The 24,308-nt window shown below is 45.8% G+C and overlaps 1 protein-coding gene across 1 annotated transcript; it reads right to left on the reverse strand.

Annotated features, from left to right (window-relative positions):
- Positions 1 to 2,823: 2,823 nt before the first annotated feature.
- On the reverse strand, positions 2,824 to 22,743 carry cidec (cell death inducing DFFA like effector c). Its single transcript, XM_078414092.1, has 7 exons — positions 22,606 to 22,743; positions 16,799 to 16,880; positions 13,970 to 14,099; positions 11,844 to 11,993; positions 9,516 to 9,703; positions 7,634 to 7,765; positions 2,824 to 5,122 (listed from the first exon to the last, which is right to left on the reverse strand). Exons 2-6 carry the CDS (start codon positions 16,849 to 16,851, stop codon positions 7,636 to 7,638), a joined length of 651 nt encoding a protein of 216 aa, XP_078270218.1. The 5' UTR covers positions 16,852 to 16,880; positions 22,606 to 22,743; the 3' UTR covers positions 2,824 to 5,122; positions 7,634 to 7,635.
- Positions 22,744 to 24,308: the final 1,565 nt, after the last annotated feature.

Raw genomic sequence — 24,308 nt, forward strand, 5'->3', positions numbered from 1 at the left:
GAGACTGTTTCAGGGGGGAGTGGTCGTGGACTACAGGAGAGCCCAGTGGCTGTGCCTATTGCAAATAGGTATACCCTCTTGGGAACTGTCGGGGCAGAAGACGTTTCCAGTCCGAGTGGCGGACCTGTTGGCAAGGATACTCGACAGGGGAGACCGAAGTCAGGAAGAGCCGTAGTGGTCGGTGACTCCATCGTCCGAGGGACGGACAGAAGATTCTGTGGCAGCAGGAGGGACTTGAGGATGGTCTGTTGCCTCCCTGGTGCCAGGGTTCAACACATCACGGACCGGCTTCAGAACATCCTAGTGAGGGAAGGCGATCAACCTGAAGTCGTTGTGCACGTGGGCACGAATGACGTCGGGCGGAAGAGGAAGGAGGTGCTACAGCGGGAGTTTAGAGAGTTAGGAAAAAGACTGAGAAGTAGGACGTCGAAGGTGGTTATCTCTGGTCTGCTACCGGTACCTCGTGCTGGTGAGGCCAGGAACAGAGAGATAGAGGGTATGAATTTATGTCTGAGGGGCTGGTGCAGGGATTTAGATTTCTGGACCACTGGGATCTCTTCTGGGCTAGGGGTGACTTGTACAAAAGGGACGGGTTACATCTTAATAGCAGGGGGACAAACATTCTGGCAGGCAGGTTTGCTAGTGCGACACCTGTGGTTTTAAACTAAGTAGTGGGGGGGCGGGGTTAACAAATTGTGAATATGAAGATGAGGTTGAAGGGAATACAGGAGATATTGCAGAAGACTCTCGGAAGAACGGGAACAGAAGTTCTAGAGGGGAAAAGAGATTAAGGGCAGGGCCATTTGTGACCGATGTGAGAGGGGAGGTAAATACAGAAGTTAAAGTGTTGTACTTAAATGCGCGTAGTATAAAAAATAAAGTGGATGAGCTTGAGGCTCAGTTAGTCATGGGCAAGTATGATGTTGTAGGGATCACTGAGACATGGCTACAAGAGGACCAGGGCTGGGAATTGAATATTCAGGGGTACACAACGTATAGAAAAGACAGACAGGTGGGCAGAGGGGGTGGGGTTACTCTGCTGGTAAGGAATGATATTCATTCCCTTGCAAGGGGTGACATAGAATCAGGAGATGTTGAATCAGTATGGATAGAAATGAGGAATTGTAAGGGTAAAAAGACCCTAATGGGAGTTATCTATAGGCCCCCAAACAGTAGCCTCGACATAGGGTGCAAGTTGAATCAGGAGATAAAATTGGCGTGTCACAAATGTAATGCTACGGTGGTTATGGGAGATTTCAACATGCAGGTAGACTGGGAAAATTAGGTTGGAAATGGACCCCAGGAAAGAGAGTTTGTAGAGTGCCTTCGAGATGGATTCTTAGAACAGCTTGTACTGGAGCCTACCAGGGAGAAGGCAATTCTGGATTTAGTGTTGTGTAATGATCCCGATCTGATAAGGGGACTAGAGGTAAAAGAGCCATTAGGAGGCAGTGATCACAACATGATAAGTTTTACTCTGCAAATGGAAAGGGCGAAGGGAAAATCGGAAGTGTCAGTATTACAGTATAGCAAAGGGGATTACAGAGGCATGAGGCAGGAGCTGGCCAAAATTGACTGGAAGGAGGCCCTAGCAGGGAAGACGGTAGAACAGCAATGGCAGGTATTCCTGGGAATAATGCAGAGGTTGCAGGATCAATTTATCCCAAAGAGGCGGAAAGACTCTAAGGGGAGTAAGAGACACCTGTGGCTGACAAGGGAAGTCAAGGACAGCATAAAAATTAAGGAGAGGAAGTATAACATAGCAAAGAAGAGTGGGAAGACAGAGGATTGGGACTCTTTTAAAGAGCAACAAAAGTTAACTAAAAAGACAATACGGGGAGAAAAGATGAGGTACGAGGGTAAACTAGCCAATAATATAAAGGAGGATAGCAAAAGTTTTTTTAGGTACGTGAAGAGGAAAAAAATAGTCAAGGCAAATGTGGGTCCCTTGAAGACAGAAGCAGGGGAATTTATTATGGGGAACAAAGAAATGGCAGACGAGTTAAACCGTTACTTTGGATCTGTCTTCACTGAGGAAGATACACACAATCTCCCAAATGTTCTAGGGGCCGGAGAACCTAGGGTGATGGAGGAACTGAAGGAAATCCACATTAGGCAGGAAATGGTTTTGGGTAGACAAGGCTGATAAATCCCCAGGGCCTGATGGTCTGCATCCCATGGTACTTAAGGAGGTGGCTCTAGAAATAGTGGAAGCATTGGAGATCATTTTTCAATGTTCTATAGATTCAGGATCAGTTCCTGTGGATTGGAGGATAGCAAATGTTATCCCACTTTTTAAGAAAGGAGGGAGAGAGAAAACGGGTAATTATAGACCAGTTAGTCTGACATCAGTGGTGGGGAAGATGCTGGAGTCAATTATAAAAGACGAAATTGCTGAGCATTTGGATAGCAGTAACAGGATCGTTCCGAGTCAGCATGGATTTACGAAGGGGAAATCATGCTTGACAAATCTACTGGAATTTTTTGAGGATGTAACTAGGAAAATTGACAGGGGAGAGTCAGTGGATGTGGTGTACCTCGACTTTCAGAAAGCCTTCGACAAGGTCCCACATAGGAGATTAGTGGGCAAAATTAGAGCACATGGTATTGGGGGTAGGGTACTGACATGGATAGAAAATTGGTTGACAGACAGAAAGCAAAGAGTGGGGATAAATGGGTCCCTTTCGGAATGGCAGGCAGTGACCAGTGGGGTACCGCAAGGTTCGGTGCTGGGACCCCAGCTATTTACGATATACATCAATGACTTAGATGAAGGGATTAAAAGTACCATTAGCAAATTTGCAGATGATACTAAGCTGGGGGGTAGTGTGAATTGTGAGGAAGATGCAATAAGGCTGCAGGGTGACTTGGACAGGTTGTGTGAGTGGGCGGATACATGGCAGATGCAGTCTAATGTAGATAAGTGTGAGGTTATTCACTTTGGAAGTAAGAATAGAAAGGCAGATTATTATCTGAATGGTGTCAAGTTAGGAAGAGGGGATGTTCAATGAGATCTGGGTGTCCTAGTGCATCAGTCACTGAAAGGAAGCATGCAGGTGCAGCAGGCAGTGAAGAAAGCCAATGGAATGTTGGCCTTCATAACAAGACGAGTTGAGTATAGGAGCAAAGAGGTCCTTCTACAGTTGTACCGGGTCCTGGTGAGACTGCACCTGGAGTACTGTGTGCAGTTTTGGTCTCCAAATTTGAGGAAGGATATTCTTGCTATTGAGGGCGTGCAGCGTAGGTTCACTAGGTTAATTCCCGGAATGGCGGGACTGTCGTATGTTGAAAGGCTGGAGCAATTAGGCTTGTATACACTGGAATTTAGAAGGATGAGGGGATCTTATTGAAACATACAAGATAATTAGGGGATTGGCCACATTAGAGGCAGGAAACATGTTCCCAATGTTGGGGGAGTCCAGAACAAGGGGCCACAGTTTAAGAATAAGGGGTAGGCCATTTAGAACGGAGATGAGGAAGAACTTTTTCAGTCAGAGAGTGGTGAAGGTGTGGAATTCTCTGCCTCAGAAGGCAGTGGAGGCCAGTTCGTTGGATGCTTTCAAGAGAGAGCTGGAGAGAGCTCTTAAGGATAGCGGAGTGAGGGGTATGGGGAGAAGGCAGGAACGGGGTACTGATTGAGAGTGATCAGCCATGATCGCATTGAATGTACAATTTCAAATCAAACAGTATCTTGTTATTTTCACTAAGGGCCATTATTACTATCCCCATTAGAGGTGTCTTTAAAACAAAAATGCATTTTTAGATCCCCAGGACAATCAAATTTATATCAATTCCACTGAGGCGTCCTCTTAGTAACACTAACCTTATTAAATCAACAGTACTTTGTGAAATGGCAATGATCCTTAATCAGATTTAAACCCAGACAGGAGCCAAGTTACAATTCTAATTTATTTAAGGGTGAAAAGTTATCAAGCTCATCACTAGTCTCATATCTGCTTGGCTTTTTACTCAGCGAGCAGTTTGCAACCCGACTGCAATATTTATTTCTATCATGTTGAGTAGCAACATGCACTCTATTTAGGGGCATTATTTATAAATGACTTAATAATCACCAAAAGGAATTAAAAAGATCACAAAAACCAACCCTACAGAAAGAACAAACTGAGGTCAAACACGTTGCTTTGGAGAAGATAAGCCACAACACCTGGCACACCCAAGTGGTTTTGTAACCACCAATGATTAGTGTTATTTACATGGTGTGACTGAACTTCTAGTTTTTAAAAAGGCAGGAGAAATATTTTTCAGAAAAATAATTACTGGATGTATACCAGGTTAAGATTACAGGCATTATTTGAAAATCTATAGGAGACTCAATGGACTGATAGGAAAGGTTTAGAGGGATATGGGCCAAACACAGGAAGGTGGGACCAGCATAGAGAGGACATCATGGTCAGTGTGGGCAAGTTGGGCCAAAGGGCCTGCTTTGTGCTGTATTACTTAGACCAATTGTTTAGAGTCAACGCAGGCTACCAACGCACATATCAATGACACTTTCATCTTGAGGTTTTTCATTTGGTAGTTATGGGTTTATTGGATAAAGGGCAACTCATTTTAAATGAGTGAACAATTTATATGGATTGAATTCCTACATATTGCAAGCCAAAGACAACCATCTATTGGAAATTGAACAGTTGTTCAAATACTCAGATTAAACAGCAGCTGCAGTGAGAAACAGTTAACATTTCAGTTTTGCCAAAGGGCATAAAACATGAAATGTCAGCTCTCCGGTAGAAAGGGGCAAATCCAATGTGAGCAATTATTTCAAGAGGACAAGAATACAAAAATAGGGATGTAATGCAGAGGCTTTAAAAGGCACTGGTCAGACTACATTAGAATATTGTGTATGAATCTAGACTACACTTCTTCCCACCCTGCTTCCTGTAAAGACTCTATCCCCTACTCCCAATTCCTCCCTCTACGCCCAAGGTGAGGTGTTCCATACTAGATCATCGGAGATGTCCCCATTCTTTAGGAAACGGTGGTTCCCCTCTTCCATTATAGATGAGCAAATCCAGAGCAAGCAAGATCATGAGGGACCCCTGCCACCGCAGTAACGGACTGTTCCAGATGCTACGATCAGGCAAACGCCTCCGCTGTCACGCTGTAAAAACAGAGAGGATGAGACGGGGTGGTGAGTTTCTTCCCACAGGCCATCAGGACTGTCAACTTTTATAACCCCAGAGACTAAATTTTTGTCTACACTATAGTAACTTATTAACTTTATTTATATGCTGTAACTGTAATTCTTTTTTGTGCACAATCCGCAGACATTGACACTTTCATTTCACTGCACATCGTGTATGTATATGTGACAAATAAATTTGACTTGACTTGACATGAGGCACTTACTCGGGTCTGCTTGATATCCTGCAGCTCCGCCATTGCTCCCCCTCCATTTGCAACAAGGACAGAGTCCCCCTTGTCCTCACCTTCCATCCCACCAGCCAACACATACAGCATATAAGCCTCCAACACTTTCGCCACCTCCAACAGGATCCCACTACTAGCCACATCTTCCCTTCTCCACCCCTTTCGGCTTTCTGCAGAGACGGTTCCCTCCATAACTCCCTAGTCAACTCGTCCCTTCCCACCCAACTCAGCCCCTCCCGAGGTACCTTCCCCTGCAACCGCAGGAGATGCAACACCTGTCTCTTTACCTCCGCCCTCGACTTCATCCAAGTACCCAGACAGTCTTTTCAGGTGACGCAGAGGTTCACTTGCACCTCCTCTAACCTCATCTACTGTATCCGCTGTTCCAGGTGTCAACTTCTTTACATCGGCCAGACCAAGCGCAGGCTCGGCGATCGTTTCGCTGAACACCTCCACAGTCTGCCTTAACCTACCTGATCTCCCGGTTGCTCCCCCTCCCATTCCCAATCTGACCTTTCTATCCAGGGCCTCCTTCATTGTCAGAGTGAGGACCAGCACCTCATATTTTGCTTGGGTAGCTTACAGCCCCAGCGGTATGAACATTAACTTCTCTAACTTCAAATAGCCCTTGCTTTCCCTCTCTCTCCATCCCCTCCCCAGTTCTCCCACCTGTCCTACTGTCTCCAACTACATTCTATCTCTGTCCTGCCCATTCCCCTGACATCAGTCTCAACACAAAATGTCACCTATTCCTTCTCTCCAAGGATGCTGCCTGTCCCACTGAGTTACTCCAGCATTTTAGAGTATTGTGAGCAGTTTTGGGCCCCATATCCGAGGAAGGATGTGCTGATGTTTGAGGGAGTCTAGAGGAGGTTTACGAGAATGATTCCAGGAATGAGTGGGTTAACCTACGATGAGCTGGAGTTTAGAAGGAAAAGGGGGAGGAGTGGGGGGGGGAATGTTTCCACTAGTGGGGGCATTTAGGACCAGAGGCCATAGCCTCAGAATAAAAAAGGACATACCTATAGAAGGGAGACAAGAATAAATTTTAATCAGAGTGGTGAATTTGTGGAATTCATTGCCACAAAAGGCTGTGGAGGCTAAGTCAATGGATATTTTAAAGGCAGATATTGACAGATTCTTGATTAGTACAGGTGTCAGGGGTTATGGGGAGAGGGCAAGATAGAGCAGCCACGATTGATGGTCCAAATGGCCGAATTTTGCTCATATAACAAACTCCCCCACACATCTTATGAGCTGTTGAATGCATCCGGCATTTTATATTTTGTCTTAAATATTGCAGTTTTACAAAACATGGAAAACCAAATATATCACATACTTTAAAAAAAATCTGATAATGGAAGTGGATGGGTTGTAGTCTACACTTGGACTGTGTAGAGTTTGCTGTTGTACTGAACCAGTTACAGATATAGCTGAAGATTAGAAAGATAACAAGTAGACCAAGCCTAGATTTCAGATAAATATTCTATATTTACAACATTTGAAAAATTAGACTTTTAATTACAATGCAATTATTTTGTGGGTGGAAGAAATCTTGCCATAACCACAGTTGGACACGAATAGATTACTTTATTATCACCAACTAATTTTGTGCTGGTAAAAGATTGTTTAATAGCTTAGAAATTAATTAAAACCATAGCAAGTACAATGGTTACAATTCAGCAAAATGCATATTCCCTGACTTTAATAGAAATTTCCTTTGCATTTGAAAATAAATTACTGTTATAAATAGGCACATCTAGGCCAACAATTGCAATTGCAGATTAGTGGAAAATCTGTGAATATATAATCTCTTAGGTGGGCAACAGGCTTTTGGCAAAACTGCAGAGATGTGGTTAAGGAGACATTTAATTTTACTGCAAGTGGATGCTAAAGGAAACTAATACTACATTTGTGCACTGCCAGAGCAGATAACTAAAAGTCTAAAAATGTGATTATTAATTAAGTTTCAAATCAATTAAGTGCAGTGACGCGAGAATCTGATCATTCCCTCAGTACAGTTATTCCACTAAAAACACTTGGCCGCATTAAGCAAGCACAAATTTGTTCCAGTACAGTTGTGATCGGGGTTCATTATGTTTCTGCAAATAATGTCAAAGTTGAGCCATAAGCCACTTCACATGTTGATTAGAGTCTTCATCTAGAGTTTCATAAAACACACCAAAACTAAGTTTATGAAAAATTTCATTAATTAATTCTACGAGCATTCAGGGCTAGTTGCCTTCATTCAAGACGATGGAAGGGTTTCCCTTGCTGTTCCTCCTCATCCAACAGCTGTTGGACATAGCTTGAAGTTCCAAGTAGAATGTGTCCTGTAGCTTGCATTGTGTACATTGTCAATCGCAAAGCTTCCCTGGCAGGAAACAAAACAGTATTAATAAAGAGAAACTAGGAACTGCAGATGCTGGCAGTCTGAAGAATGGTCCCGACCCAAAACATCACCAATTCATGTTCTTCAGAGATGCTGCCTGGCCTGCTGAGTTACTCCAACACTGTGTCTAGCATTGCGTAAACAGGCTATTCTGCATAATGTTGTACAGAGAATTTTGACTAAAACAATCACTGCCTCAACCAATTTTCTGCAGTTCAGTTCTGCAATGCAATGCAGCTGGAAGAAACCAGAACTTCTCACTTCTGCTTTTCCATTTTCTGCTGTTTTTTTTGCATTGGAGCAAAGAGGTGGTGGTTGGATCTGGTTAGTTCTGTAAAAGCATGTTTGCAGCTATAATAGAAGTTTGACTGAGACAACCCAATCATACAAGTACAAGAGCTGACGAGGGCCCATTCAAGGAGATCACCACCACGTGGGCTGTCCAATGGTGCAATTATTTTCCTCAGCTCAACAACTCACTTTAATGCTGACTGTCGCCGTTTGCAAGGAGTTTGCAGGAACTCTAACAGCACAAGTTGCTTGTGGATGCTCTGGTCTTTGCCCACATCTCAAAAAGCCTTGTGATTTCAAAGGTCAATTAGCCACTGCAAATTGCCCCAGGTGTGCAAGGGGATGGTGGCATCTGGGGAGAGAGGGAAAACGTTTATGGGGATGTGGGGAACATTAGATTAGTGCAGGGTGGTGTAAATGAGTGTTTGATTTGGACAGTGGGCCACATAGTCTGCCTTTGTGCTATATTTCCGACTTTGGAAAGGGACAGAAAGGAAGCGTGTTTATTGATAGCACACAGAGAAACTGCAAGTGTAAGAAGCGGAGATACAAGGAAGTAAAGGGGAGGGGCAGGGAAGATGTGGCTAGCATCTAAATAATGGAATGGTCAAGCTTATATTTAACCACTAAAGAAAAGACAAAGTACAAAGTCAGCTTGCATGTTGATGCAGGGGCAAGGCTGATGCAGAACCCACCCAAAAACAAAACAAAAAGTTGAAGTGAAATTGAAATGGATGACTGCTGAGTTAGAGTGCAAGGATATGCCAGGCAAGAGAATATGTTGATGCGATCTGAAAGGCGACATGTTGCAGGCAAGAAGATCTTGGTGATTGAAGTAGTAAGTGGTTAAATTAAGTGGTATTTTGGGTACTAGGAGTGATATACTGGGGCCCGTCACACTGGCAGGGGATGTGAAACAAAGGGAAAAAATTACTGCCAAGAGAAATTCTAATGGTGTCCAAGATGACTTTAGTTTTAATGATCGAGGGAGGCTTGTATTTTCAGCCAAATCGGAAGGGGTTTAAGTTGTCCCATCCCAAAAGGCCAATTCTCATATGCCAAGACTGTTCAGTCACCTCCACATGAAGATGTCCATTCATGAACATGATTAACACCAGCAGAGAGTTAATAAATAACAGACAGGACTTTTCCAATGTTTGGGTGGCCCATTGATTTAACACCATTTGAATGAATAGTTCGTCACATGTAACAAGTCACAATGAAATTCTTTGCTTGCGTACCCAAGGTATGCAAATAGTCACCCATAAAGGGTGCTTACAAAGTTTTTTGTTGGAATGAATGGTTTGACAGTGGACAATTATATTTATCATCCCAAAGATAGTGACATAATTATCAATAATAATTCAAGAAAGAAACCAGTTCTTGAACAGTAACCAATTTCAGTGATCCAATGCTTTCTAGCTCAGAAATCTGTTCTTACCTCATTATTTTCTTTGCTCCTGTGCATTGCACATCACACGACAGTGAATAGGAGCCATAGAGGGTCACCTTTACATTCAGGCAGCCGATGAAATCCTGAGGATTTTCTTTGTAGAGGTCAAAGGTAATTCTAGCAACATCTCTTCTTCTCCACAATTTATCAGGGAAACCCAGGTGAAAGCCAACATTCTGTTTTAAAAAGAAACTTTAATTTTACTTCACAAAATGTAATCTCCTCCATGCATAATTTTTCTCTCGAACCATTTTGTTGGTTACACTTTTGTAAAAAAAAATAAATAATTGTAGGAAATATCTGTTTGGAACTCAGGACCTTGAAACACAAGACAGATTATGGAAGGTTAACATAGAAACATAGGTGCAGGGGTAGGCCATTTCGCCCTTCGAGACAGCACCGCCATTCAATATGATCATAGCTGATCATTCAAAATCAGTACCCCATTCCCACTTTTTTCCCCATATCCCTCAGAGCTCAATCTAACTCTCTTGAAAAAGGTAGCTCTGGCAAATAGTATGAAAGATAACCCCAAGAGATTTTATGTACACAAGGACACAGGGTAATCAGAGAGCGAGTGAGACCCTTCAGGAATCATAGTCAACTCTGTGTGGAGCCATGGGAGATGGGCAAGATCTTCTCAGAGTATTTCCCATCTGTCTTTATGAGGGGAAAGACACAAGGTCTGGGGATCTTGGGGCAGTCAATGAAAGTGTATTGAAAGCAGTCAGTATTATGGTCAATGTCCCGATTCATATGAAAGTAGACAAACTGCCTGTGCCTGATCAGATATATCCAAGGACACTGTGGGAAGCTGGAGAGGACATTGCAAGTACCCTGGCTGAGATGTACAAGCCAACATTAAATACAGGTGAGGTGCTGGAAGGTGGCAAATGTTGTGCCTTTATTCAAGGACTGCAGTGAAAAGTCAGGAAGCTACAGGCCAGTGAGCTTAACAACTGTTGGAAAGTTACTGGAGAATGTTCTGAGAGATTTGGCTGAGAACATGCATGACATGGTTGGTAAGTTTGCTGAAAATACACAAAAGTGAGTGATATTGAAGATAGCGAAGATGGTTGTCAAAAATCGCAGCAGGATCTTGACCAATTGGGTAGTTAAACATAAACACAGAAAAAATAGGTGCAGGAGTAGGCCATTCGGCCCTTCGAACCAGCACCACCATTCAATAATGATCATGGCTGATCATCTAAAATCAGTACCCTGTTCCTGCTTTTTCCCCCCATATCCATTGATTCCTTTAACCCCAAGAGCCAAATCCAACTCTTGAAAACATCCAGTGAATTGGTCTGAGGCAGGGTCTCGACCCAAAACGTCATCCATTCCTTCTCTCCAGAGATGCTGCCTGCCCGCTGAGTTACTCCAGCTTTTTGTGCCTATCTTTAGTGAATTGGCCTCCACTGCCTTCTGTGGCAGTGAATTCCACATATTCACAATTCTCTGGGTGAAAAAGATTTTCCTTATCTCAGTCCTAAATGGCCTACCCCTTATTCTTAAACTGTGACTCCTGGTTCTGGACTCCCCCAACATTGCAAATATTTTTCCTGCATCTAGCCTGTCCAATCCTTGAAGAATTTTATATGTTTCTATAAGATCCCCTCTTATCCTAAATTCCAGTGAATATAAACCCAGTCGACCCATTATTTCCTCATATGTTAGTCCCACCATCCCGGAATTAACCTGGTGAACCTACGCTGCACTCCCTAGAAAGAATGTCCTTCCTCAAATTAGGAGACCAAAAATGCACACAATACTCCAGGTGCGGTCTCAGCAGTGCTCTGTACAACTGCAGTAGGACCATCTTGCTCCTAAACTCAAATCCTCTCGCAATGAAGGCCAACATGCCATTGGCTTTCTTCACTGCCTGCTGTATCTGCATGCTTACTTTCAGTGGCTGATGTACAAGCACACCCAGGTCTTGTTGCACCTCCCCTTTTCCTAATCTGACACCATTCAGATGATAATCTGCCTTCCTGTTCTTGCCAACAGAGTGGATAACCTCGCATTTATCCACATTGTACTGCATCTGCCATGCATCAGCCCACTCACCCAACCTATCCCAGTCACCCTGCAGTCTCCTCGCAGCTCGCACTGCCGCCCAGCTTTGTGTCATCCGCAAACTTGGAGATGTCACATTTAATTCCCTCGTCTAAATAGTTAATATATATTGTAGATAACTGGGGTCCCAGCACAGAGCCTTGCGGCACCCCACTAGTTTAATTCAAACTGGCCATGGAGTCATTTTAACATCTAAAGACCTGCTCAGTTAGAATTCATAAATAATGCCAGTGTCCACACCTCTGGTGGTGTCCATTTTTGCCCCTTCTCAATGATCATGAAGAGGGTGTGATCTAATGCAGTCTGAAAGAATTCTTCACTCTCAATGAAAGTCCCATCCTCCTCCAAAAGCAACGAGACACTGGACGTTGTGTGTAACGATTCTTGGACCTGAAAGCAGAAGATTGTTTACAAGAGCAAAACACAAAGTACTGGAGCAACAGGTCAGGCAGGTAGCATAAGAAGATAACTGCAGATGCTGGTACAAATCGAAGGTATTTATTCACAAAATGCTGGAGTAACTCAGCAGGTCAGGCAGCATCTCGGGAGAGAAGGAATGGGTGACGTTTCGGGTCGAGACCCTTCTTCAGACTGATTGCAGGTAGCATCCCTGGAAAACATGGACAGGTGACTATTCAGATCAGGACCCTCCTTCAGATTGATTGTTGAGGGGGGGGGGTGAAGAAATGAGGGGTAGGACAAATCCTGGCCAGTAATAGTGAAAACAGGCGAGGGGGGGGGGTGGGTGATGGGCAGATAGTTGGACAAAGCCCAGAGATGAAAAAAACAGGAGGAGTGAAACAAAAAGGGTTAATGTGTTGCAAATTGGCAGGTGAAGGAAGAAATGTAGGCGTAGTGGGAGGAGGAAGGGAAAGGGGAGAAATAGGTGAGAGTCCAGATGGGGCACAGAGGAAGGTTTACTTGAAATTGGTGAATTCAATGCTCATACTGATGGGTTGCAAGGTATTCAAGTTGAATAAGAAACCAAACTTAAATGTTGTTTATCCTTTGTAAGCTCACTTTCAAAAACATTTCCATCGAGATAAAAGCTAACACATTGATACAGGTAATCAGGTATGTCTTCAGTAGAACCCAGTGCAGCTCCCCCCCCCCCAACCTCTGTAAAATTCTACTTGCCCTTGAGATTTCCATCAATAGAGATGTCTGAACATTGATATATTCCATTTCAAAGATCAGTAGACAGTGATTCACCCTCACCTCCTCAACCAAGTTATCTCAAGGGCCATGATATTGGCAACTCAACATGAACTGAACTACCAATAATATCATGGAAACACTTGCACTGACAAAGTCATGCATCATCACACTTTATTTATTCACAAAATGCTGGAGTAACTCAGCAGGTCAGGCAGCATTTGAGATGCTGCCTGACCTGCTGAGTTACTCCAGCATTTTGTGAATAAATCGATTTGTACCAGCATCTGCAGTTATTTTCTTATCACACTTTATTTACTGGCCGAACATCCTCCTGTGGTGTGGGTTACAGGTCTTTGGCAGCTTAAAGCTCAATTTTCAGCAAAAGCAACCTCACCTGCCCCATTCACATTAACAGGACTAACAAAACCCTCAAACAAGGCTTGTGGCAGCACAGCTGCTGCCTCACAGCACCAGAGACCCAGGTTCACTCCTGACCTCAGGTGCTGTCTGTGTGGAGTTTGCATGTTCTCCCTGTGACCATGTGGTGGTCTGGTTTCCTCCCACATCCCAAAGACGTGCGCGTTTGAAAGTTAGTTGGCCCCATGTGTAGGGAATGGATGCAAAAGTGGCGTAACAGAACTAGTGTGAACAGGCGATCGATGGTCGATGTGAAAAAGGGCTTGTTTCCATGCTGTGTCTCCACACAAAAAAAAATCAAAATAGAGCATCCCTTTCAGTCAGTTTGTTAATGGACATAACCAGATAGCAATCCACATTTTACAAACATGAATTTCAAATTTTACAAGTGTACTTTAGAAATACAGCATGGAAACAGGCCCTTCAGCTCAGAGCTTGTGCCAACCAGTGATCCATGTACACTAGCAAACTCGTCTATATATTGAAGTGTTGGAGGAAACTAGAGCACCCAGCGAAAACCCACGTGGTCACGGGGAGAACATACAAATGCCATGCAGACAGCACTCGTAGTCAGGATCAAACCCGGGTCTCTAGTGCTTGAAGGTAGCATCCCTACTGCTGTGCCACCCCAATACTAAAATCTAATTTCCAGATTATAGGAACAACCATCCATGTGTTTATGATGTGAATAGTGCCCATCCAGCTTCCTGAATACTGGAGGCGGGAGCAGTTGGATGCTTACAGTCCACACCAGAGCTTCAACAAAAGCCCATTCAGAAAATAATTTTCACCTTGTCTAGTAGATCCTGAAGGCTCACAGCCATGATGCCCTTCTTCAAACTCCGGTCCCAATTGCACACTCGAAATGGTCTTTGGGATGGAGCACTGTGCAACAGGTGAGATGCACGGGCAGAGACAGACCTGAGGAAACAACACCTTGCAAGAATTATTGGATTAATTGGTAAAGAGTAAACAAGAAACAGCATGGATCAAAAATGTACTGAATTTTACATTAAGTCTAGATAAGAAACTGCAGATGCAGGAATCTCGAGTAAAACACAATGAGTTTCAATCAGAAGGTCAGGCAGCGTTTGTGGAGGGATTGGACAGGTGATATTTCTGGTCATGACCATTCTTCAGCCTCAATTCTTTCATCTTCTCAAAGAGAGCACAAGTTTGGGATTTCTGAAAGGTTACGTTTATTGCATTAGTCTGGTAATTGCAACAGGCTTATGCTGACTCAGGAGCATGCAAGGTCTTTGACAGATGCATGATTGGATGATAAGTACTGGCAAGGCTGGACAGGTTAAGAGAAGCAGCTCAAATCAAAACATCAGCACATTTAAATAAGAGTTCCTTTGTTACAAACATCAGAGGTAAGCAACCAGTCTCTTGTTTGTGTGAGAACCAGACGAGATTGTTGTACTGGACCCATCAATGGCGTTCTTTATTGTCGCATTTGCACAGCACAGTGAAATTCTTTTTACATAGCTCACACATGCATTTTTTGGGGGCCATTTGAATTGGAACTATTTGCATAAAAACGTCCAAAGTGCTGGATGAACCGGAGGGGTCTGATCCTGGAAAGCCCCAGGCTGCTGCAGGGCCTCCATCACCCTCACCCAGCTCGGCCCACTTCTCGCCCGGCCGGCTTTGTGTCTCCAGGGCACCTCCTGCAGCCGACCTTAAAGGTGCTGGAGGTAATATCCCAGTTCCTCTCCCACTGGCCCACTCCTCATATCCGTCATCACCAGAGACTCCCCCTCCTAGTCGCTCTGATCTTCAGCGCTAAGCTCAGCGGCTGCCGAGCTTCCCCCCTGCAGGCAGCGGCCCTCCGGGCCCTCCGTCATGGCGACGAGCCAGGCGTGCTGCCACAGTCTTCTACTGTTGGCACCGCAAACTAAACAACCGTCTCCCCTCTGGCTGTCATTCCCTCTTCATCTCTCCAATTTACTGGCCGAAGCAACTAAATCAAATGTTTGCGTTCAAATCTCAGTAATTTAGTGCCCAATTATTATTATTGCACTATTATTGTTTGTTTTTTGAATATATGTATATATAGTATGTGTACTTTGAGTATCTGTATACACAGACACTGAACTTTTTTTCTCTTTCATTTATCATATTGCTTATAGTGTACTAAGTTTACATATTCTGTTGTGCTGCAGTAAGAATTTCATTGTTCCAACTGGGACGTGACAATAAAACACTCTTCACTCGAACCAATATGGTTGACGTTGATTAAACTGCCACAGAGAAATTAGAGGAAAAGAATGCTGGAAGAACGTGGGCCACTCAATATGGAGACCAAAAGAAAATGCAAGTCAACATTTCAAGACCCTGCACCAGAACCAAGAGGGAAGGAAAAAAAAGACAATGCTGCAAGAACTCAGCCGATCAGCTGGCATCTCTGGAGGCAAGGATGCAAGTAATGCTTCTGGTCAACACCCTGCATCAAGGCGGAGGGGGAAGAAAGATTGCCAGAGTGTGGCAGCACAGGGCTGGAGTGGCGGTACTGGGTTGAAGCTGATTAGTGATAGGTGAAACCAGAGGGAGGAGATGATGGGGAAATGGGACCTGGTGAGGGGAAAGGAAGAGAAGAGTGAACCAAGGGAGAAAATCAAGTGGACAGGCAAGTGTGTGGGTGGAGCAGATTACTCCACTGGGTCATTCAAATGCTCATACCATTGGGTTATCAACACCCAGTTAAAAACAAGACATTGTTCGGCCAATTAGTGTTTGGCCTCAAAACAATGGAGAAGATGGATGACAGACAGATCACAATGAACATTAACATGTTCCAATTTTAGTTCTCACACGCCTGCAGTGTTCTCCCCTCATGCACGACTGCCCAGCCATGTAGTTTCCTTCTCCCTTTGTTCACCGTTCCCATCCCCTTGCCCCTACAGGTTCCACCTACTCTGCTGTATCCCACTCCACTCCCGCAGACTGCCTTATACTGGCAATCGTTCCTCTCCCTCAGTCTTGTCGCAGCGTATGAACAAGAAATATTGACTTACGCCTTTGTGCTTCCATTGATGCCAACTGACCACCCGAGTTCTTCCAGCATTCTCTTCACCCCCCCCCTTCAGATTCTAGCACCTGCTGTCTCTTTGTGTCTTCAGAAATGTCGTGGATTTGTCTGAAAATGTCTGATGAAGGGTCTCGACCCAAACCATCACCCAGAGATGCTGCCTGTCCCGCTGAGATACTCCATCTTTTTGTGTCTACCCTTGGAGTTTAATTCAATGGCTTGGAGGAAGTGGGTAGGTGTACAAATGCAGCACATTGGTTCAAACCCAAGGAGGACTCAAATACTGCAGGCTTATTTGCTATTTCCCCTCAGCCATTCTCAAACAAACAAAAAAACTAAAATGTTTGTCCGAGCCTTGCTCGCTTCCAGCAGAGTCACAGAAGTGTTCAACAGCATGTGGCTCTTGTCCAGTAGTGGCGATGGAAGATTTATAAACATCCGTCACCAGGTCGAAGGGACAAGCGGGAAACAATACAGAACCAATGGTACAAGATTCTGAACACTTAGCATTAGGTCACGGATAACCAGTGATCATTGATAGGGAACTGTGCTCACTGAAGGACTATTATATCCAGAGAGACGTTACCTGGAGATGGAACTGGAAGATAAGAAACTGAGGGACTTCTTTGCGTATTCCATTTTCCCACTCTTACAAGTGCCCAGTAGACCTGTTAAAATAATTTGCAGAGGTTCATATTTCTCAGTATCTCCATGTAATAACAAAGAACTGCAGATGACAGTTTACTAAAGATTGATAAAGTACCGGAATAACTCAGCAGAACAGGCATCTTCTCTGGAGAACACAGATGACAGATGTTTTGAGTCAGGATTCAGGTTGATTGCAAGGTTGGGGAGGGGCAGGGAAGAACGATAGAAGAGGGGGGGGGCAGGACAAAGCATGGTCTGTAACAGGTGGACACAGGCAAGAGGGGTTTTGAGAGGCAGATTGTTGGGCAAAGGCCAGAGGAAAACAAACACAAGCCCAAGAGGAACAAGAGTTGATAAAGTTAGAGGATAAGAAAGTTGTAAATTGCATAGGCAGAGGGAGGAATGTAGGGGACAGGAGAAACTGGTGCAAGGGTTCAGGGAAGGGGAAAGAAACGGGAGGTCAGGGAGCAAGTTGCCTAAAAGAAGAGAATTCAATCTATCGGTTGCTAACCTTTTTCACTTCCCTTCCCATTCTCCCACTGACCATTCTATCCTGGGCCTCCTCCATTGCTAGACTGAGGCCGCATACAGGCTGGAGGAACAGCACCTTGTATTCTGCTTGGGTAGCTTACAATCCAACAGTATGCACATTGAGTGTGTAGGAAGGAACTGCAGATGCTGGTTTAAATCGAAGATAGACACAAAATGCTGGAGTAACTCAGCAGGACAAGGTAACATCTCTGGAGAGAATGGATGGGTGATGTTTCGGGTCAAGACCCTTCTTCAGACTGATGGAAGAAGGGTCTCGACCCGAAACATCACCCATTCCTTCTCCAGAGATGCTGCATGTCCCACTGAGTTACTCTGGCATTGTACCTATCTTTGTTTGAACATTGAATTCTCCAATTTTAGATAACTTCCAGAAACATCCCCTTCCCATTTCTCCCCCCAAATATTTTCCCTCCTCAATCCTCTCCCCTAAACGTGGCTGATATGGCACCAGTTCCTCCCCTCCCCTTACATTCCTTCCTCCAGCTGCACAAATCACAACCTTTCTATCCTCGAGCTTCATAACTCACAACTCTTACCCTTTTGGGCTCATGCATGTTTTCATCTTTTTGGCCGGCAATCTGCCTGTCAATAAACCCCCTTGCCTGTGTTCACTTATTACTGGCCATTCTTTGTTCTTCCCTCCTCACTATCAGTCTGAAGAAGAGTCCCAATCCCAAAATGGCACCTATCCATGTTCTCCCAAGATGCTGCTTGAGCTGCTGAGCTACTCCAGTATTTTGTGTCTTTAAAATTTCCAGTTTGGTTCATGCCGGGAATAAAAACCAAAATTGTGCAGTGCAACAATCTTTATAATTAAACTACCTTCCACCATCTCTCCCCAGCAATTGAAACAAAAATTAGCATCCAGCAAGCGTACAGAGGTTAGCCCCTACACCATTACACTGAGCAACATGCCATATAACAAATACATCTGAAACAGGTTACCCATTCACATGAAGCGCTGTAAGTGGCAGCCTCACCAACAGCCTGTCTCATCCCTTTCTTTTTTTTTTGTTTAGTCTTTTTATATGTATGTTTTAGTGCATCTTTAGTTTTTGTATTATGTTGGGGGGGGTTTGGGGGAAACTTTTTAATCTCTTCCCTCGATGGAGATGCGACTTTTTCCGTCTTGTATCTCCATCCGCACTGCGGCCTAACACAGTGGAGCTGGCGGTCCCTTTGTTTGGGATCAACTTCAGGAGCTCCAACCGGCCCGATCCCGGGAGCCTCGATCGCCTTGATCGCCTCGTTGCGGGGGCTTCAATCACCGGCTGTGGGAGCTTCGATCGCCCCGACTGCGGAAGTTTCGATCGCCCCGACCGCGGGAGAAAAGGAGGAAGAAGGTAAAAGTTATTTGCCCTCCATCACAGTGGGGAATGCGAGGTGGCCGAAAAACAAGATGGACGTGCTGCCTACGCTGGTGGGGACTCGGAGTGAGTGCCGTGAGTGCGGTGATGTGTGTTTGTGGGGACATCGCGCCATGAGAACATCCTGGAGTCTGGTGGACGGCTTTCCCGACTGTTTGGGCGGACCGGGACTGCAGAGAGAGTGACAGCGGTCGGTACAACTCTGGTCACATCACAGTGAAGGAGCGTGCGTGTGGCCCGGACATTGAACTGATGGCTGTGGGTCTCTGCTTATGCTGTGTGCCCTGGGGATTCTCACACGTCGCTGTGGTGGCTGTTTATGTTTAATCTTCATCTAGTAATGTATCTTGGTGCCTTTTTTTGGTATGACTAAATCAAACTTCACTGCACCTCAGGGTACCCGTGACAATAAAGAACCATCGAATCGTTAATTAAATTCCCTAAAATAACATTCAATGAAAGCTCAGAAGCTGATACACAGGAAACTTTGGCCTCAATTAGCACGAAAACATAGAAATTATGCACAGACCTGCATGAAAACATCTCAAACACAGAACCAAACGTTCTTGTGAATGGCAGTGGATAAGTTCATATACCTTGGCAGCACTTTCTCAAGATCACTCATTAATAAAGTCAACAACAGGATAGCAAATATTAACTGCATTTGCTGGAATCCTGAGCAAAACAAAGTGCTGGAGTAACACACCAGGTCAGGCAGCTTCTAGAGGACGAATGGACAGGCGTCTGCAGTTCTGTGTGTCCATTTTACTCCAAAATCTCATCAGGTGAGAGGGGCAACTGAAATTCCCCCCCTCTGTGACACCCCCCCCGCTCTGTGACCACCCCCCCCACTCTGTGACCCCCCCCTCCCGCTCTGTGACCCCCCTCCCCGCTCTGTGACCCCCCTCCCCCGCTCTGTGACCCCCCCGCTCTGTGACCCCCCCTCTCCTACTCTGTGACCTCTCCCGCTCTGTGACCCCCCCTCCCGCTCTGTGACCCCCCCCTCCCGCTCTGTGACCCCCCCCTCCCGCTCTGTGACCCCCCCATCCCGCTCTGTGACCCCCCCTCCCCCGCTCTGTGACCCCCCCGCTCTGTGACCCCCCCTCCCGCTCTGTGACCCCCCCCTCCCCCGCTCTGTGACCCCCCCTCCCACTCTGTGACCCCCCCTCCCACTCTGTGACCCCCCCTCCCACTCTGTGACCCCCCCCCCACTCTGTGACCCCCCCTCCCACTCTGTGACCCCCCCCACTCTGTGACCCCCCCTCTCCCACTCTGCGACTCTCCCACTCTGCGACCCCCCCCCTCCCACTCTGTGACCCCCCCTCTGTGACCTCCCACTCTGCGACCCCCCCTCCCACTCTGTGACCCCCCTCCCACTCTGTGACCCCCCCTCCCACTCTGTGACCCCCCCTCCCACTCTGTGACCCCCCCACCCACTCTGTGACCCCCCACTCTGTGACCCCCCCTCCCCCTCCCACTCTGTGACCCCCCCCTCTGTGACCCCCTCCCACTCTGTGACCCCCCCTCCCACTGTGACCCCCCTCTCCCACTCTGTGACCCCCCTCTCCCACTCTGTGACCCCCCCTCTCCCACTCTGTGACCCCCCCTCTCCCACTCTGTGACCCCCCTCCCCCACTCTGTGACCCCCCCCTCCCACTGTGACCCCCCCCTCCCACTGTGACCCCCCCTCCCACTGTGACCCCCCCCCACTCTGTGACCCCCCCCCCACTCTGTGACCCCCCCTCCCACTCTGTGACCCCCCCTCCCACTCTGTGACCCCCCCTCCCACTCTGTGACCCCCCCTCCCACTCTGTGACCCCCCCTCCCACTCTGTGACCCCCCCTCCCACTCTGTGACCCCCCCTCCCACTCTGTGACCCCCCCCTCCCACCCTGTGACCCCCCCTCCCACCCTGTGACCCCCCTCCCACTCTGTGACCCCCCTCCCACTCTGTGACCCCCCTCCCACTCTTTGACCCCCCTCCCACTCTGGAGACCCCCCCCTCCCACTCTGTGACCCTCTCTCACTGCTCCCACTCTGATTCCTTGTTTTTAAACTTCAAATACATACAGGTATATAGGTCAATTGGCTTGGTGTATGTGTAAAATTGTCTCCAGTGTGTGTAGGATAGTGTTAAAGTGCGGGGATCACTGGTCAGTGCGGACTCTTTGGGCCGAAGGGCCTGTATCTCTAAACGAAACTGTTTTGACACAGACATGTTGCTGCAGTAATGAGATTTTCCATACTTGCACTTCAACTATCTACCGATTAAGCCCCTCCCCCAACAGGACTGTCATATATTGAAAGACTGGAGTGACTAGGCTTGTATACACTGGAATTTAGAAGGATGAGAGGAGATCTTATCAAAACATAAGATTATTAAGGGGTTGGACACGTTAGAGGCAGGAAACATGTTCCCAATGTTGGGGGAGTCCAGAACCAGGGGCCACAGTTTAAGAATAAGGGGTAGGCCATTTAGAACGGAGATTAGGAAAAACTTTTTCAGTCAGAGAGTTGTGAATCTGTGGAATTCTCTGCCTCAGAAGGCAGTGGAGGCCAATTCTCTGAATGCATTCAAGAGAGAGTTGGATAGAGCTCTTAAGGATAGCGGAGTCAGGGGGTATGGGGAGAAGGCAGGAACGGGGTACTGATTGAGAATGATCAGCCATGATCACATTGAATGGCGGTGCTGGCTCGAAGGGCCGAATGGCCTGCTCCTGCACCTATTGTATCCGCCCATCACTTGCCAGACTATCTTGCCTGCCTCTTTCTCTGCTTTCTCTCCTCCTAGCACAATCAGTCTGGAGGAGAGGGGGGGCACCCTTATACAACAGACATACCAGTCAACTTAGTTACTGCCACAAGATTTGTCCGAGCATGACTACTTCACATCAAGTGGCAAGACAAGATTCCACACAGATTTTGTCCCAAACATCTCAGGCATTGACACGTTGTTGAAAGAATCTCTGACCTGGAGGGCTGGACATGTCAGACAATCGTTCAGTTACAGAACACCAAAGCAGCTACTCCATGGAGAGCCAGGAGAGGATAAATTATCACAGGGGGCAGAAAATGTGTCGAAGACTGGCAACATCCCTGAAGAGTTTCAACGTTGTCACACACCACCGGGAATCACAAGCATTTGATCGTACATGTCGGCGTAAAACAGTGCTTACTCATACGAGGAAGCTCAAAGGGAGAAGGCAGAGAGAGAGAGAGGTGAAGAGAAGCTCAAAAATCAAGAGCCACACTACCATCCCTACACCTCTTGTGCTGAAGGAACTATTGAGGCAAGATTGGTCAACTCCTTACACATAGCAACACCATGTCTGTCTTATTTGAGACAGAATGACAAACATTTGCCAAAAATAATACTTAAAAGACTCCCACGTAAGCATGAAGGGTCTCGACCCAAAATGTCACCCATTCCTTCTCTCCAGAGATGCTGCCTGCCCCGCTGAGTTACTCCAGCTTTTTGTGTCTATCTTCAGTCTAAACCAGCATCTGCAGTTCCTTCCCACATTTAAAAGACTACCCTCTGCCATAATACGTCAATTTTACACACAAATGGTTACTAAACAGTGGCTACGAGATGGATGTATACTACACCCAAAAGGGAAATGTTAATTCAGACAGATGGCTTACACACTACAATTTACAATGTACCGAAGAGTTGCAGTGATTTATGGAGAATGATTAAACCAAACCAGCGAAAGCAAATTAATTTGTACAGATCCACAGCACTGCTTGATATCCCAGAGTCAAGTAGAATACATCAACATGTCATTACAGGGACAAATGTCATTAAAAAAAAATACAATACTCACTTTAGTTGATCCCAATATATTTAAAAACTGTCTCAAGTTTTTAAAACCTCTCTCGTATGCTTACGTTATAGATTTTGACTGGTTTTCCAAAGTTCACTGTCAGTAAAATCCATGACTCAAGTAGGTCAAAGTTCTGTTTGGTGAATTTTTATTCCCCACTCCCACGTAAGCACAATGAGGGAGTGGTGATGAGTGGATTTGGCAATAACACATTATAAAAGTGCTTTACTTTCAGCCCTACCTTACACGCATGGATTTATGTATCAACACAATTAGTCTACAGAATCTTTGAATCCCGCATGGTCAAATTGAAGCCATAAATAATAATAATAATAATAATACATTTTATTTATATAGCGCTTTTCATATACTCAAAGACGCTTTACAGAGATTTTGAGAACAAAGGGAAATTAATAAATAGATAAATAAGTAAATAAATAAATGAACAGAGAAAGGAGACAGTAGGTGAGGTGACCTTCAGTGGTTGAAGGCAGTACTGAACAGGTGAAACTTCAGCGATGTTTTGAATGTGGTGAGTGTGGGGGAGTCTCTAACGGTTTGGGGTAGTGAGTTCCATAGGGTGGGAGCAGCGATGGAGAAAGCCCTGTCCCCCCAGGATCTGAGTTTAGTCCGGACGTGGGGGGATAGGAGATTGGCAGCGGCAGAGCGGAGGGTGCAGGTGGGAGTGTACCTGTGGAGGAGGTCGGTCAGGTAGGATGGGGCCAGGTTATGGAGGGCTTTGTAGGTTATGAGGAGGATTTTGTACTGGATTCTCTGGGGGATGGGGAGCCAGTGGAGTTTATAAAGGACGGGGATGATATGGTCACGGATCGAGGTGTGTGTGAGTAGACGGGCAGCAGAGTTTTGAATGTATTGAAGTTTATTGATGATTTTTGAGGGTGCGCCATAGAGGAGGCTGTTGCAGTAGTCCAGACGGGAGGTGATGAAGGCGTGGATGAGGGTTTCTGCAGCTGTGGAGGAGAGGGATGGACGGAGACGGGCAATGTTTTTGAGGTGAAAGAAGGCTGTCTTTGTGATGTGTTTGATGTGTTTGTCGAAGGAGAGGGTTTGATCAAGGATGATTCCAAGATTCCGGATGTGAGGTGAGGTGGATACTGGGAGACCATCAATGTTGAGGATGAAGTTTTGGGTGGATTTGGTGAGCATTTTTGGACCAATGATGATGATTTCAGATTTGTTGCAATTGAGTTTGAGGAAGTTTGATTGAAGCCAAGATTTTATTTCAGTAATGCAGTTTGTCAGTGTAGAGTAAATGCTGATCATTTGCAGTGCTGATTGTGGAGTCTGATGGTAGATGCATGTGAACTAGGGTGGCACAGTGGCAGAGCTGCTGCCTCACAGCACCAGAGACTCGGGTTCAAACCTGACCTCGGGTACTGTCTGTGTGGAGTTTGCACGTTCGCCCCTTGACCGCGTGGGTTCCTTCCAGGTGCTCCAGTTTCCTCCCATATCCCACAGACATACAGGTTTGTAGCTTAATTGGCCTCTAAATCTCCCCCCCCCCCGCCCACACAATGTACAGAGAGCAGTCAAGAAAGTAGGATAACATAACTAGTGTGAACTCTGCAGGTCATGGGGCCAGTTCCCCTGCTACATCTCCAAATCAAAGACAAGCCATTACAGCTCAGGAACTCCAACACAGAGGTTTGCAGCACCTTTCATGGTCAATTTAGCATTAAATT

This window comes from Rhinoraja longicauda, chromosome 17 (genome assembly GCF_053455715.1).
Source record: "Rhinoraja longicauda isolate Sanriku21f chromosome 17, sRhiLon1.1, whole genome shotgun sequence".
Classification (NCBI taxonomy): Eukaryota; Metazoa; Chordata; class Chondrichthyes; order Rajiformes; family Arhynchobatidae; genus Rhinoraja; species Rhinoraja longicauda.

Bases quoted from the DNA above. Each gene is read 5' to 3' on its own strand.
- cidec (XM_078414092.1), bottom strand. From the start codon at position 16,851: ATGGAATACGCAAAGAAGTCCCTCAGTTTCTTATCTTCCAGTTCCATC. The intron at 14,100-16,798 runs GTAACGTCTCTC...TTGTTTCCTCAG, and splicing joins TCTTCCAGTTCCATCTCCAG to GTCTGTCTCTGCCCGTGCAT. The intron at 9,704-11,843 runs GTGTGGACACTG...TTTTTAAAACAG, and splicing joins AAAAATGGACACCACCAGAG to AATGTTGGCTTTCACCTGGG.